General features: G+C 47.5%; 1 protein-coding gene across 1 annotated transcript; it reads left to right on the plus strand.

The window, feature by feature from the left end:
* The first annotated feature begins 579 nt into the window (after positions 1–579).
* Positions 580–14540, plus strand: LOC130124101 (tetratricopeptide repeat protein 39C-like). Its single transcript, XM_056293502.1, has 14 exons — positions 580–1013; positions 3479–3527; positions 4971–5099; positions 5453–5567; positions 6200–6605; positions 7628–7796; positions 8372–8465; positions 8544–8651; positions 8755–8864; positions 9010–9133; positions 9263–9360; positions 13858–13962; positions 14065–14103; positions 14232–14540. The coding sequence occupies exons 1-14, from the start codon at positions 883–885 to the stop codon at positions 14319–14321; spliced, it is 1767 nt and encodes a 588-aa protein (XP_056149477.1). The 5' UTR covers positions 580–882; the 3' UTR covers positions 14322–14540.
* Positions 14541–15648: the final 1108 nt, after the last annotated feature.

The following is a 15648-nucleotide window of genomic DNA, read 5'->3' on the forward strand; positions in this document are numbered from 1 at the left end:
CATTCTAAATTGAGACGATAATTAGCTAAAACTCCTCTTAGAAGTTTTAAAATTGAATTATACGTGGGTTGTAATTCAATGTCTGACGTCAAATTGACATTAAGACTAGTTTAAAAAAACTTGTCTGGTTGTATTTTTTTGTGAGGCACTTTGTAACATTGTTTTAGTAAAGCGCTATGTAAATAATAAAGATAATGATAATAATGTAACCGGTTATTTGGTTGCCCGGTGCGGCATTCGATACGAACTGTACTGCACCACAAGGCGACATCACTAACCACTCGGCTAAAGGGTCAGACCCGTTAGCAAAGGGCTAACGGGTCTTATTAGTAGTTTACAATAATAATTATCATTAATATTAAAGTGAACGTGTGATATTAAAAGCTAAAAAAAAACAAAAAACAAACCATCTGACAGGGGGAGGGGCGTTGCTCCAGCGCTCAAACGCTCTCTTCGCTCATTGGCTCAGAGAAGAATACCGTCACGCCCGGGTTCTATTTCCTCGGCCGTCAGCTGGGCCCGCGCATGCGCAGTAATGCTTGCGGCGCGCCGGTAGCGTAGACGCGTTAAGATCGGAACCGTAGCGCTCTTTTGTGCACCGAACCCCGTGTAAACAGCGAGCAGCGACCGGGGAGACCAAAGCGAACCCGGGTGGCGTTGCTCGTCTGCGGCTGCGCTGCCGGGCCGCCCGGCTGCGTCATGTCAGAACTCGGCTGGGAGACCGCCGCCTCGCTCTTCAGAGCCGCGCTGCCTGCGCCTGCGAGCGAACGCGCCTGAAGTCTCCGCCCTCCGCCGGTGTCCCGGCCGCCGTCGGGCTCCTTCTGCTGGCGGCCAGTTCGTCGGACGAGGCGGCGAAGCGGCCCCGGGTCTGAAGCTCCGTCCATGGCGGGAACAGCGGAACCGGCGCGGCAAAGCGCGGACTGCGTGGATGACGCCGAGTTGGCCCTGAGAGGGATCAACATGCTCCTCAACAACGGATTCCGGGAGAGCGACGAGCTCTTCAGGTCCTACAGGTGCGTCCGCCTCGCCCCGACGTGTGTTACGGTGACATGTGGTGGACCGGGTCCATGAGGACGCTGCCGGTGCTGGTCCCCGTCTGCCGCGCGGTGTTCACGTTCGTGTCGGTGGCTGCAGATTTGGTGACGTCTGCAGCCAGCGTTCCCGCATGTGTGTCGTCGCACGCGCACGCACGCACGCACGCGCGTGTGCGTTTGAACAGTCGTGCCGTTCCTTTAGGTCTTGACGTCACTGCTATGGGGCAGGCGTGTGCACAGGGATAGGGTTAGGGTACATATGCACCTTCCACTCCGTGATCTTTTCACTCCTGTTCGTTTTCTTCTTGCTTTTTGGCTTGCAGTTTCACTTGGCCCATCTTTTGTAATGCCAGGCCCTTAACCTAGGGTCTAACCTCACCCTAACCCTGCACAGAAAGGTGTAGGCCGCAACTCACGTGGCCACTCGCTTTTATTGGCCCTTATAGAATAAACCCCGAAACCATAATCGGAGCTGTTTCTGCCAGTGGCGGCTGGTGCTAAAATTGTTTGGGGGGGGGGGCAATGTACCTTGGCTCAGCACACCTGACAGCTGCTTTCATGTCCACCCAGTCAGAGTTATTAAGAAGGACCATGTAGCCTATAGACTTTATCAGGGTTCTTAGACAGAGGATGATTGACAGTCGAGACGAGGCGTGGTGGTGGGTGTGAACATGATTGACAGCCACGAGAATTGTCCAATCACATTAGATAAAAAAAAACATTAAAACAATACCAATTCACTGCCAGTAAGAGTGGGAGTGTCTGGGGCGGCACAGAACTGCGCCCCCATGGAAAACCTGAAGAAACCAATCAGACAGCAGCCTCAGGTCACCTGCTCACCACAAGTTAGAGGGCTTACATAAGGTATGGTTTGGCCGGCGCCCCTCACCCAGGAAGTATATGTATTCAGACAGGAAGTATATGTATTCAGACAGGAATCAACCAAATACCATTTGAACCAATATTTAATGCTGCTGACAGGAGCTCACAGACTGACAACACTTTTATTTCATCATTATTTGCATTAGACAACTAAATAATATCTAACATGTTTAAGTAGATTTTCATCTCTTGATATTTGAAAGGGGCGGCGCCCCGGCGCCCTGTACTGGCCAGCCACCGCTGGTAAAGACTTTGATTTCATACATCCATCCATCCATCCATACATACATCCATACATACATACACACACACACACACTGTAGTGACATGCAAAACAGGTCGGCATTCCTACCATGCCACTGAACTCGCCTCTCGACAACTGTAAAACCAGTATTCCCTAATGAGCAACTAATAGGGTAGTAGTGAACTAATTCCCTATTACTTGCTCTTAGCACTTATTGTATTCACTCATTAAAAAAAAAATCTTTCTTGCGCTTATACTTTAGCACTGGTTTTGCTCTTAGATGCTTGTTTAGAGAGAAGATGCACTTATGACCTCTGATGACTAGTAGTTCTCCTGAGTTCCTATGTTAAATGTACTTATTGTACGTCGCTTTGGATAAAAGCGTCGGCTAAATGACTGTAATGTCATGTAATGTAATGATTCTAGTTACATCCTTCATGTTGTCTGCAGCCACAACTTGTTAATCACTGCTAGTGAGCCATACATACAGTATGAAGGCTTGTTTTGCAAAAGTGGGCTATGTTTATTGGAGCATCAGTGGCCGAATATTGATGGGCCCTCCTACTGAAACGCTTTCTTCCCTGCTGCCATTACAACACCAACCATAAAAGTCTGATTGCTGGTTTCAGATATTGTTTTTAACTTCCTATAATCATTATGACGACAGTTAATTGGACCAATCACAGCCGGTCACTGAAGAAGTCGATCATCATCTGTGTGTGTCTGCTTTCAAGTTTAATTAATAACTGGCCTGGTTTGATGTGGTGACACAGAAGGGTGGGTGGGTTGAGTCATGACTTGTGGCGAAAGCTTAAATGTCACCTGACACTAATTACATATAGCACAGGATGTCCTACTGTGGCTCAAAAGACGAAGGCAGCTCACTGACTGACACATGACAGCCACTCCCATCAAACCCGTCACCTGGCTGCGGTCACTGCTGTGCTGCTCTTGGTCCTGTTGGGCTCGTAGTAGTGTGGGCTGAGGGAAAGATCTGCCCCTTCCTTAGGCACCTTGTAACGTTGTTTAGCAAGGTGCTATATAAATAAAGTTTTATTATTATTATTGTTGTTATTATTATTATTCCGAAATCACCTATTGAGCACGTTGCTTTTGCCCGTCTGCACCACTTATAAACTAAGCCTAGGTACTTTATTGTCAGAGGATGAGGTCTTGCTTGCTGCTTTAAATGGGCCCACCAAGACACTTGGATTACTAAATTCCTGACCCTCCTTTATAAAAGCTGTACTGGTAAACTGTATAGCATGTTTCTGTGTAGGCTTTTACAGAACTGTTTTTCCATCGTCTCCTTTTTCAGAACCCAAAGTCCTCTGATGAGTTTTGGAGCCAGTTTTGTCAGTTTTCTCGTAAGTAAAGATGCAACATCCTGTTGCAGCTCACCACCACATGTACAAAATGGGCACATTGTAAATGTCATGTTGCAGTCAGTTCTCTAAAAAGATGGCATTTAAGTAATTTCCCCTGTGTCCCCAACACGGACAAAACAAGGGTATTTATGTCGGCTGTACCTATTTGCATTAATTTAGGCTTTATTTTGCCTGTTTTTAAACCTTTGGCAGTGTAAAGTCTTTGTTACATAACAATCTCGAGACCCAAACTTGAACTAAATCAAATTTCAACACTGAGCCAGAGTCTTCAGTAAAGGGTCTCTATCCTGCGCTGACTGTTGTGCGTGGCCTAGTCATGTGCAGGTCTGCTGTAACCTGCTTAAACTTGTTTAAGACTGTCGGAGGAAATAAACAAGGCCTCTTACTTGCTGCTTGGATAGCAGTAGTGTTGTAGATGAAGTACAGCAAGAGCACCGAAGATGAACACCGCTATATTAGTGGAAACGTCTCATAGCCGACGAGCTGTTTTTGCATCAGCGATCATTGTCACCTCTCTCACAGTCTGCCTCGTGCCGGCCCCTGAGATATGGTATTTGTAATAATTTATCTTCTACCTAAAATCCTTCCAAAACATGTTTACAGCTTTTTCCCTTCTAGTGCTCAAATGCTCAGAACACAGCAGAATATTCTTTAGATCTGTCTTTATTTCTGCTCCTAGAATCCATAGAATCCATAGCCGATCATAGCGTCCATCCTATCAGTGCAGTCAACCAAGCCCCAAAGAGTACTTCTGCACATTATATTGAAAAAAACCCGCCAATTCCTTATATTCCTTTTTTTCCCCCCCATACATATAATACGGGTGGCACGGTGGCGCAGTGGTTAGTGCAGTCACCTCACAGCAAGAAGGTCCTGGGTTTGAGCCCCAGGGTAGTCCAACCTTGGGGCTCATCCTGGGCCGTCCTCTGTGGAGTTTGCATGTTCTCCCCGTGTCTGCGTGGGTTTCCCCCAGGTGCTCCGGTTTCCTCCCACAGTCCAAAGACGTGTGTCGGCCCTGTGATGGTCTGCCGGCCTGTCCAGGGTGTCTCCCCGCCGGCTTCCTGATGACTGCTGGGATAGGCTCCAGCATCCCCTGACCCCGATTGGGATAAGCGGCTTGGATAATGGATGGATGGACATAATACACAGTTTTTATAACTTCGCTGTTAGGTTTTCTTGTGATCTATGTTAACAACCTATTAAGTCTTTGCACATGCAAGTGTACTTGGGTAAAGTATGCGTGGCACTATTTTAACAATGTAGATCCATATCTTAATCTTTTAAATCTTTCTAAGAGAAGGCCGAGTGTTCATTTGGCTGCAAAAGTCATGCTTCATTCTAAAATGTCGTGTAGTTTAGGAGCAGTCGTACTGCCATACTTGTTTGTTTGCACAGTGTTGTTTATCTGTCTGCCTTTTGTAGAACGCCATGATGACGTTTGAAGAAGAGAAAATGCAAGTGGCCTTTGAGGATCTCAAGGCCACGGAGAAAATTTGTGAAAGGGACAACGCTGGAGTCATCGAAACCATCAAAAACAAGATCAAGAAGAGTGTTAGTGATGCAACTCACTCTATATACTGACATGATGTCTGTGCAAACACAGCTCGTGACTTTCTCCTACTCCTCCTGATCCATGTACTAACATACATTTCTGCTCTGTCCCATCGCAACCTACTTCATTAAACAAAGGGTGGATAGAAAATTAATGCTCAAATTAATACACTTAGGGCATTTAGCTGGTGTGCTCCCAAGTGTTCACAATGACTTGCAAGTGATTAACACACTTTGGACAATGTGCATGAAGGCTAGCCAGTACAGAGAAACTCCCAGGTTTGCTCTCAACACGTTTGGCTGTCTTTCTGCCTTCCTAAACCCCCCTATGTGTGCCATGTTGGTTTGTGCAGACGGACTCTCAGAGGTCAGGGGTGGCTATAGTGGACAGCCTGCAGAGACAGATCATCATCGCAGATTGCCAGGTTTACCTTGCAGTGCTGTCATTTATCAAACAAGAACTGTCAGGTAAGACGTTATTTGTGCACTTGTTGTTTTGTGGCAGTCTGGACCATTAAAGTCTGCAGGAGGCTCAGACCCGTGTGACCAAATGAAGCAGCAGTCATTAGTTTCACTGCTGCTGGATATGTAACTGTTATGTACATTTTATCTGAATACCAGCTGGCCATTGTAAAAATCTAATGCAGGTTGTCCGGGTAGCGTGGCGGTCTATTCCATTGCCAACCAACACGGGGATCACTGGTTCGAATCCCCATGTTACATCCAGCTTGGTCGGGCGTGCTACAGACACAATTGGCCGTGTCTGAGGGTGGGAAGCCAGATGGGTGTGTCTGTCCTGGTCACCGCACTAGGGCCTCCTCTGGATGGTCGGGGCACCTGTTCGGGGGGGGGGGACTGGGGGGAATAGCGTGATCCTCCCACATGCTACGTTCCCCCTGGCGAAACTCCTCACTGTCAGGTGAAAAGAAGCGACTGGTGACGCCACATGTATCGGAGGAGGCATGTGGTAGTCTGCAGCCCTCCCCGGATCAGCAGAGGGGGTGGCTCGGAGAGTGGGATAATTGGTCAAGTGGAATTGGGGGGGAAAAAAGGGGGGAAAAGCTAATGCGTCTCTGAGTGACTCTCTGACCCCCTCACAGCATATATCAAAGGAGGCTGGATCCTCCGTAAAGCCTGGAAGATGTACAACAAGTGCTACAGCGATATCACTCGGCTGCAGGAGGGCAGCAAAAGGAGGCCGTCTGACCAACAGAGGTCACCGTCGCCGTCCCTTTCCTCCACCTCTGACCAGACCAGCGACAGCCACGCCGCTCTGCCGGGGCCACCCCCCTCCCAGCGGTCGGAGGGGATCAGCCCCGAGGCTCTGGACAGGCTCAGGGGTTCGGTCAGCTTTGGCTACGGCCTCTTCCACCTCTGTATTTCCATGGTGCCTCCGCACCTGCTGAAGATAGTCAACCTGCTGGGTTTCCCCGGTGACCGTCTCCAGGGCCTGTCAGCCCTCACGTATGCCAGTGAAAGTAAGGACATGAAGGCCCCCTTAGCTACGTGAGTAGGTGTGCTTGTAAAAAGCAGTAGGTGTCACAAATTCTTCTTGCAGTATGTTCTCTTGTCTAATTGAGTGATTTTAGATTTCAGTTTCTGTTTGGATGACGTTTGTTTTTTTCCAGTTGTTAGCAGTGCCAACATTAGCCTTGCAAGATGAAGTGGTTGCTTGATTTGGTGGCTTGCCCGCAGTACACTGAAACTTGACAGGAAAATCATTTATTCCTCACCAGGCTGTTCATTACTGAGTCGCTGTATCATGATTGGGCATTTTTCCACCATGCAGAATTGGCTGAACATTAGTGCCACCCACACATCCCCCACCCACATAATGAAAAAAAAAAAGAAAAAAAAAGAGGAATGCATTAAGTGCTTGCCAGGTCCCAAACGGTGCAGCTCTAATAATAGGCAGGTGCTGGCTCCCAGCTGAGACACCTCCCCCGCCATTGCCTCTGAAATGAATGATCCTGTATTCCATGTATTACTGTTCATCAGCCAGGCCTACATTTGGCAGGTTTTATAGTGTGTGTGTGGGCGTCCAGGTAGTGTAGCAGTCTATTCCGTTGCCTACCAACACGGGGTTCGCCAGTTTGAATCCCCGTGTTACCTCCGGCTTGGTCGGGCGTCCCTACAGCCACAATTGACTGTGTCTGCGGGTGGGTAGCCGGATGGGGGTATGTGTCCTGGTTGCTGCACTAGCGCCTCCTCTGGTTGGTCGAGGCGCCTGTTTGAGAGGGAGGGGGAACTGGGGGGAATAGTGTGATCCTGCCATGTGTTACGTCCCCCTGGTGAAACTCCTCACTGTCAGGTGAAAAGAAGCGGCTGGTGACTCCACATGTATGGGAGGAGACATGTGGTAGTCTGCAGCCCTCCCCGGATCAGCAGAGGGGGTGGAGCAGCGACCGGGACGGCTCGAAAGAGTGGGGTAATTGGCGGGTACAATTAGGGGAAAGAAAAAAAGTAGTGTGTGTGTGTGCAATCACAGTATTATTTGTACTGTTAACTTTTCTGCTGCTTTCATGCAGGTTGGCTCTCTTGTGGTACCACACGGTAGTGCAGCCCTTTTTTGCTCTTGACGGCACAGACACAAAGGCAGGTCTACTGGAGGCCAAAGCCATACTTCAACAGAGAGAGGCCGTCTACCCCAACTCCTCCCTCTTCAGGTTTTTTAAAGGCAGAGTGCAGCGCTTAGAGGTAGGTAACAAGCCAAAGAAAGCCTAACCGTCAGTGGCGGCTGGCCAGTAGAGGGCGCTGGGGCGCCGCCCCCTTCAAATGTCAAGAGATGAAAATCTCCTGAAACATGTTAAATATGGTGAGCAGGTGACCTGAGGCTGCTGTCTGATTGGTTTCTTCAGGTTTTCCAGGGGGCGCAGTTCTGTGCCGCCCCAGACACTCCCACTTTTATTGGCAGTGAATTGGTATTGTTTTAATGTTTTTTGATCTAATGTGATTGGACAATTCTCGTGGCTGTCAATCATGTTCACACCCAACACTGCGCCTCGTCTCAACTGTCAATCATCCACCGTCTACAAACCCTGATAAAATCTATAGGCTACATTGTCCTTCTTAATAACTCTGTGCCTGTGTGGACATTAAAGCAGCTGTCAGGTGTGCTGCGCCAAGCTAAATAATTTTGCCCCCCCCCCAAATATTTGACACCAGCCGCCACTGGTAACAAGCCAAAGAAAGCATAACTGTCTACTGCCGCACAGCCTGTTTTTCAACTCTGCAAATATAAAAATCGTCATTTCAGTTTTGCTCTTTTCCAGTGCCAGATCAGCAGTGCCTTGACGTCCTTCAGCGACGCTTTAGAGCTGGCCTCGGAGCAGAGGGAGATTCAGCACGTGTGTTTATATGAAATAGGTACTGTTTCCTCCATTACAAACCTCTTGACTTAATCTGGCGTGCGCCGTAATAACATCTGACTGTTGGTCTTTTAAGGTTGGTGCAGTATGATTGAGCTGAGCTTCAGAGATGCCTACAGGGCTTTTGAGCGACTGAAGACCGAGTCCCGCTGGTCCCAGTGCTACTACGCCTATTTAACTGGAGGTTGTCACAGTGCATATAAATTAACTTCAAGAACACTTCCTGTGAGTGATGGCTATGTGTCGGCTCTAAAGCCTGCTAAATGTGTTTCTGCGGTCCCGCGCAGTGTGCCAGGGAGCCACAGGTGATCTTGAGGGAGCAGCGGCTGTCTTCAAGGATGTTCAGAAGCTTTTCAAACGCAAGAATAATCAGATAGAGCTGTTCTCTATGAAGAGGGTGAGAATTGATTCTCCGCTCCAAATTCTCAGAGCGCCTGAATTTAGTCAACCAAAGAAGTAATGCAAGTACGTGCCAATGTTATGTAATGTAGTTTGTCTTCCTCATGACTTATCAGGTGTGTGTGTGTGTGTGTGTGTGACAGGCTGAGAAGTTGAGGAAACTTAAACCATCTCAGGAGCTGTGTATACTGGCTGTGATAGAGGTCCTGTACCTTTGGAAAGCTCTGCCCAACTGCTCCATCGCCAAGCTGCAGACCATGAGACAAAGTACCGTGCAGTCAGACATGACTAACGTGGATGACACTGCAATACTCACACTGCCATTTAATTAGATGTGTTGTGTTTGACTGAGCTTGGATCATTGAACGTCCATACACTATCGTCTTTTCCTTTCAGCTCTGCAAGGAATTGAGGATGCTTCATGTGCTGGACTGAAAAACCTGCTCCTTGGTACAATAAACAAGTGTCTGAATAACACCAAAGATGCTGTTCAGGTATGCTGAAGCTTCACATCAGCGTGATGTCAACTGTTTGAATGTACAGACATGCTTTTGAGCGATATGTGGACCCAACGAGGGAACCACAATTTTCAGGGTACATCTCAATGTGGCACAGCGGCACAGTGGTTAGCACGGTCGCCTCACAGCAAGAACGTCCTGGCTTCGAGCCCTGGGGTAGTCCAACCTTGGGGGTCGTCCCGGGCCGTCCTCTGTGTGGAGTTTGCATGTTCTCCCCGTGTCTGCGTGGGTTTCCTCCGGGGGCTCCGGTTTCTTCCCACAGTCCAAAGACATGTAGGTCAGGTGACTCGGCCGTACTACATTGCCCCTAGGTGTGAAGTGTGTTTGTGTGTGTGTGTGTGTGTGTGTGTGTGTGTGTGTGTGTGTGTGTGTGTGTGTGTGTGTGTGTGTGTGTGTGTGTGTGTGTGTCAGCCCTGTGACGGCCTGTCGGCCTGCCCAGGGTGTCTCCCCGCCTGCCGCCCAATGGCTGCTGGGATAGGCTCCAGCATCCCCGCGACCCTGAGAGCAGGCTAAGCGGTTCGGATGATGGATGGATGGATCTCAATGCTGTAGCCTAGAAGTTCATATTTGTTTGATATATGTATTGTTACTATTTCAAAGTTTTGCATTTTGATGCTAGATGTGGAACTGACACGAATAACAAATTAGCACTTGGGCAGTTGTACAAATGACAGAAATAATTTAACACATCTCAGAAATAAGGTGCTCTGTGTCAAAGTTAACAACAAAGTCAACTTTCCCTTATTTTTTTCCACGTATTTTATATATTATTATATAAGGGGAGAAGCAGCTTTGCTGGCCACCTTTACTGCGTGATATGAAATCACAGTTTTGCATTGCCTGCATCAGGACTCAACATGCAAATAACCAGACCAGTGGTTCTCAATCAAGTCCTCAGGCACCGCCAGTATTGCTGGTTTTCTACTCTGCCTGGTAGGTCGTTGCTTTCACATGTTCCAGACATTCAACCCAGCCACGGTGGATGCGTACAACAGTGCATTCTTACTGTTGGTCCCAAGCCCGGATAAATGGGGAGGGTTGCGTCTTGTAGGGCATCCGGTGTAAAGCCTTTGCCAAATCAAATATGTGGATCATAAATCAGACTTCCACACTGGATCGGTCGAGGCCCGGGTAACCAACGACCACCACCGGTACTGTTGGCCAGCAGGGTGCTGGTGGAAACTGTGCTACTGTTGGGTGATGGAGAAGGAGAGGGGGAGGCATATCCAGAGGCAGTGAGGGAGGAGGAAGGGTAGGAGTGTGGAGATGAGAGCGAGAACTTTGAATGTTGGCACTATGACTGGTAAAGGGAGAGAGCTGGCTGATATGATGGAGAGAAGGAAGGTAGGCATACTGTGTGTGCAAGAGACCGGGTAGAAGGGGGGTAAGGCCAGGAGTATCAGAGGTGGGTTCAAACTCTTCTACCATGGTGTGAATGGGAGGAGAAATGGGGTAGGGGTAATTCTGAAGGAAGAGTATGTCAAGAGCGTGCTGGAGGTGAAGAGAGTGTCAGACAGAGTGATGAGTATGAAGCTGGAAATCGAAGGTGTGTTGATGAATGTTATCGGCACATATGCCCCGCAAGTTGGGTGTGAGATGGAAGAGAAAGAAGAATTCTGGAGTGAGTTGGACGACATGGTGGAGAGGGTACCCAAGGAGGAGAGAGTGGTGATTGGAGTGGACTTCAATGGACATGTTGGTGAAGGGAACAGAGGTGATGAGGAGGTGATGGTAGGTATGGAGTCAAGCAGAGGAATGTGGAAGGACAGATGGTGGTGGATTTTGTGAGAAGGGTGGAAATGGCTGTGGTGAATACATATTTCAAGAAGAGGGAGGAACACAGGGTGACGCACAAGAGTGGAGGAAAGTGCACACAGGTGGACTATATCTTATGTAGAAGGCGCCATCTAAAAGGGATTGGAGACTGCAAGGTGGTGACAGGGGAGAGCGTAGCTAGGCAGCATCGGATGGTGGTGTGTAAGATAAATTTGGAAATCAAGATGAGCCGTGGATGCAAGGATCAAATGGTAGAGGTTGAAGAAGGAAGACTGTTGTGTGGAGTTCAGGCAGGAGTTAGACAGGCACTGGGTGGTAGTGAAGAGTTGCCGGATGGCTGGACAACCACTGCAGAAATAGTGAGGGAGACAGCTAGGAAGGTACTTGGTGTGTCATCAGGACAGGAAGGAAGACAAGGAGACTTGGTGGTGGAATGAGGAAGTACAGCAATGTATACAGAGGAAGAGGTTGGGAAAGAAGAAGTGGGGTAGTCAGAGAGATGAAGAAAGTAGACAAGAGTACAAGGAAATGCGGTGTAAAGCGAAGAGAGAAGTGGTGAAGGCAAACGAAAAGGCGTATGGTGAGTTGTAAGAGAGGTTGGACACTAAAAAAAGACAAAGGACTTGTACCGATTGGCTAGACAGAGGGACCGAGCTGGGAAGGATGTGCAGCAGGTTAGGGTGATCAAGGATAGAGATGGAAATGTGCTGAGAAGGTGGAAGGAGTACTTTGAGGATGTGATGAATAAAGAAAACGAGAGAGAGAAGGTTGGATGATGTGAGGATAGTGAATCAGGAAGTCCAGTGGATTAGCAAGGAGGAAGTGAGGGCAGCTATGAAGAGGATGAAGAGTGGAAAGGCAGTCGGTCCAGATGACCTACCTGTGGAGGCATGGAGGTGTTTAGGAGAGATGGCAGTGGGGTTTTTAAACTAGATTGTTTAACACAATCTTGGAAAGTGAGAGGATGCCTGAGGGGTGGAGAAGAAGCATACTGGTACCGATTTTCAAGAATAAGGGCGATGTGCAGAACTGTAGCAACTACAGAGGTATAAAGATGATCAGCCACAGCATGAAGATATGGGAAAGAGTAATAGAAGCTAGGTTAAGAGGAGGAGAGGTGACGATTAGCGAGCAGCAGTATGGTATCATGCCAGGAAAGAGCACCACAGATGCGATGTTTGCTTTGAGAATGTTGATTGAGAAGTATAGAGAAGGTCAGAAGGAGGTACATTGTGTCTTTGTGGCTTTAGAGAAAGTATATGACAGGGTGCCAAGAGAGGAGGTGTGGTATTGTATGAGAAAGTCGGGAGTGGCAGAGAAGTATGTAGGAGTGGTGCAGGATATGTATGAGGGGAAGTGTGACAGTGGTGAGATGTGCAGTAGGACGGATGGGTTCAAGGTGGCGGTGGGATTACATCAAGGATCGGCTCTGAGCCCTTTCTTGTTTGCAATGGTGATGGACAGGTTGACGGATGAAATCAGGCAGGAGTCTCTTTGGACTATGATGATCATGGATGACATTGTGATCTGTAATGAGAGTAGGTTGCAGGTTGAGGAGAGCCTGGAGAGGTGGAGGTATGCACTGGAGAGAAGAGGAATGAAAGGCAGTAGGAACAAGGTGGAATACATATGCATGAACCAGAGGGAGGACAGTGGAATGGTGAGGATGCAAGGAGTGGAGGTGACGAAGGCATTTGAGTTTAAATACTTGGGGTCAACTGTTCAAAGTAACGGGGAGTGCAGAAGAGAGGTGAAGAAGAGAGTGCAGGCAGGGTGGAGTGGGTGGAGAAGAGTGTCGGGAGGGATTTGTGACAGAAGGGCACCAGCAAGAGTTAAAGATGGTTGTGAGACCAGCTATGTTATATGGTTTGGAGACAGTGGCACTGATGAAAAGACAGGAGGTGGAGCTGGAGGTGGCAGAGATGAAGATCCTAAGATTTTCATTGGGCGTGATGAAGGAGGACAGGATTAGGAACGAGTATATTAGTGGGTCAGCTCAGGTTGGACGGTTTGGAGACAAAGCAAGAGAGGCAAGATGGAGATGGCTTGGACATGTGTGGAGGAGAGATGCTGGGTATACTGGGATAAGGATGCTCAATATGGAGCTGCCAGAGAAGAGGAAGGCCAAAGAGAAGGTTTATGGATGTGGTGAGGGAGGACATGCAGGTGGCTGGTGTGACAGAGGAAGACGCAGAGGACAGGAAGAGATGGAAACGGATGATCCACTGTGGCGCCCCCTAACGGGAGCAGCGGAGGTGGTCCTGACATTCAACACCTGAAACAACAGGTGTGAATGTTATGAGCTACGTAGTAGAATAGAAACCAGCTGTACCGATGGTAACTTTGAACCTGATTCAGAACCACTGGACTGGACCAATGAGAGGCTGTTGCCGTGCTGTCAATAACCCAACAATCAGCACAGTTTCTTAGCATACCCAGTTCCACTCATTACTTGTAATACATTTCTGGCCAGGAGATGGCACTAGAAGACCGTGTGTTGAACATTAGGTGTCAGTCAGAATAAATGGAATAAAGGAAATTTAGATTTTTTTAATCAGGATTTTCTAGTCAAGGTTGGGGATGTCCTGTTACTAAGATATAAAATTACCCAATGTGTTCACTGCATGCAGTATTCATCATTGTGGTAATGAAACTTGCTTCTTGCTTTTCCTCATGTGTTGTAATTGATTCTTGCAGCATTTCCATTTGGCTGCAAGAGATGAGATTGGTCTCCTAAGCAACTCTTATGTGCAGCCCTACTCCTGCTATGAACTCGGATGTCTGTTATTAGACTGCCCAGAGGTAGAGAGAGAATTTTAATCATACTATTATTAACATAAATATGGTGTTACAAAAAGTGAGAGGGAGAGAATATTAAAGTATTTCATCTGTCTTTTTACGTAGACTACAGAGAGAGGTAGAACACTGATGCTCCAGGCCAAGGTAAAGCATGTTACATGGCTCTTTGTATAAAAAGAATAGATACTCAATACATGCCATTTTATTGAAGCCTATCCAACATATTGTGTGTACTTGTACTCATAATTCTCTCTGTGGTGTGTACTCTGCAGGAGGAATATGCTGGCTATGACTTTGAGAACAGGCTCCATGTCCGTATCCATTCTGCTCTGGCCTCCACAGGCGCTGCAGCTCCACCTTGACATTAAAGCTAAATAAAGGCTTTACCGTTTTCATTAGCGGACACGTTGGAATAAACAGGACACAAATCTCAGTGGAAAAGAACACGGCTTCAACAGCATTCTGGGTATTCTGATGATGCAGTTGTTGGTTTTTTTTACTGGTTTCAGTTCATAGCTTATTTCAAAATGTGCATACACTGTCGGGGGTTACGGAGGAAATGTTACAGTTGTTAGTTTAGATAACCAAGCCATCCCCCATTTCCTAACAGTCTACAGTTTTCAATTACACATACTTGTCATATAATTGAATAATTTTTAAAACTGATTTTTAAATTGAGAATAAAGCAACACTGCTACTCATTAAAACATTTACCCAGACAGCTTGGTGGCGAGGTTCAGCTCTGCCAGCCAGAGGACCGCGAAAAGCCTGGCGGTCCCTAACGAGCAGTTGCAACGAGCCACTCCCGGCCTTCAGGAGCCCTTCACTGCGGTGGTCCTGAGGTGCAAATCACTACAGCAAGTAGGAAATCACAACAACTCAAACAACAGCAAACTGGAGAACACAAAAACAAGTCACAAAACACAACAGCAAATAGAACACAACGACAAACAGGAAAACGACTCGCACAACGAAACGGCAAATGCAATACGACAAGCTGCAAATCGAATTAACAAAAGAGGAAACACGATGAGAAATATCAGAAAACACAACAACAAATCAGAAATCACAACGCAATGACGTCAACTCCTACCGGAATGGGTGGTGCCTGGCGGCAGGGGTCGTCGCTGACTGGACTAATTTCGCGCTTGATACGTGAAGTGATTCTGGACCGAGTCTACCTGCTGCTTTCACGTAAACACGAGCGCTACCAATATAATTCAACGTTTGCGCGTCCTTTGGCGGTCTCCTTTGTGTGGCCACATGGAAGACGCTTTCATTCCTCTTAGAGACAACAAGCCACCATCAGAATCAGAACCACTTGTCCTTTCATTCCATGCACCTGCGCACATGAAATGAAACGAAATATCGTTTCCCACAGCCGTGCAGCACAAAGACAACAACACATATCCAAACTACAAGAACACGCATATCCAAACTACAAGAACACACATATCCAAACTACAAGAACACACATATCCAAACTACAAGAACACGCATATCCAAACTACAAGAACACACATATCCAAACTACAAGAACACGCATATCCAAACTACAAGAACACACATATCCAAACTACAAGAACACGCATGTCCAAACTACAAGAACACGCATGTCCAAACTACAAGAACACACATATCCAAACTACAAGAACACGCATGTCCAAACTACAAGAACACACATATCCA

The sequence above is a fragment of the Lampris incognitus genome, chromosome 14 (genome assembly GCF_029633865.1).
Source record: "Lampris incognitus isolate fLamInc1 chromosome 14, fLamInc1.hap2, whole genome shotgun sequence".
NCBI classification, from domain to species: Eukaryota; Metazoa; Chordata; class Actinopteri; order Lampriformes; family Lampridae; genus Lampris; species Lampris incognitus.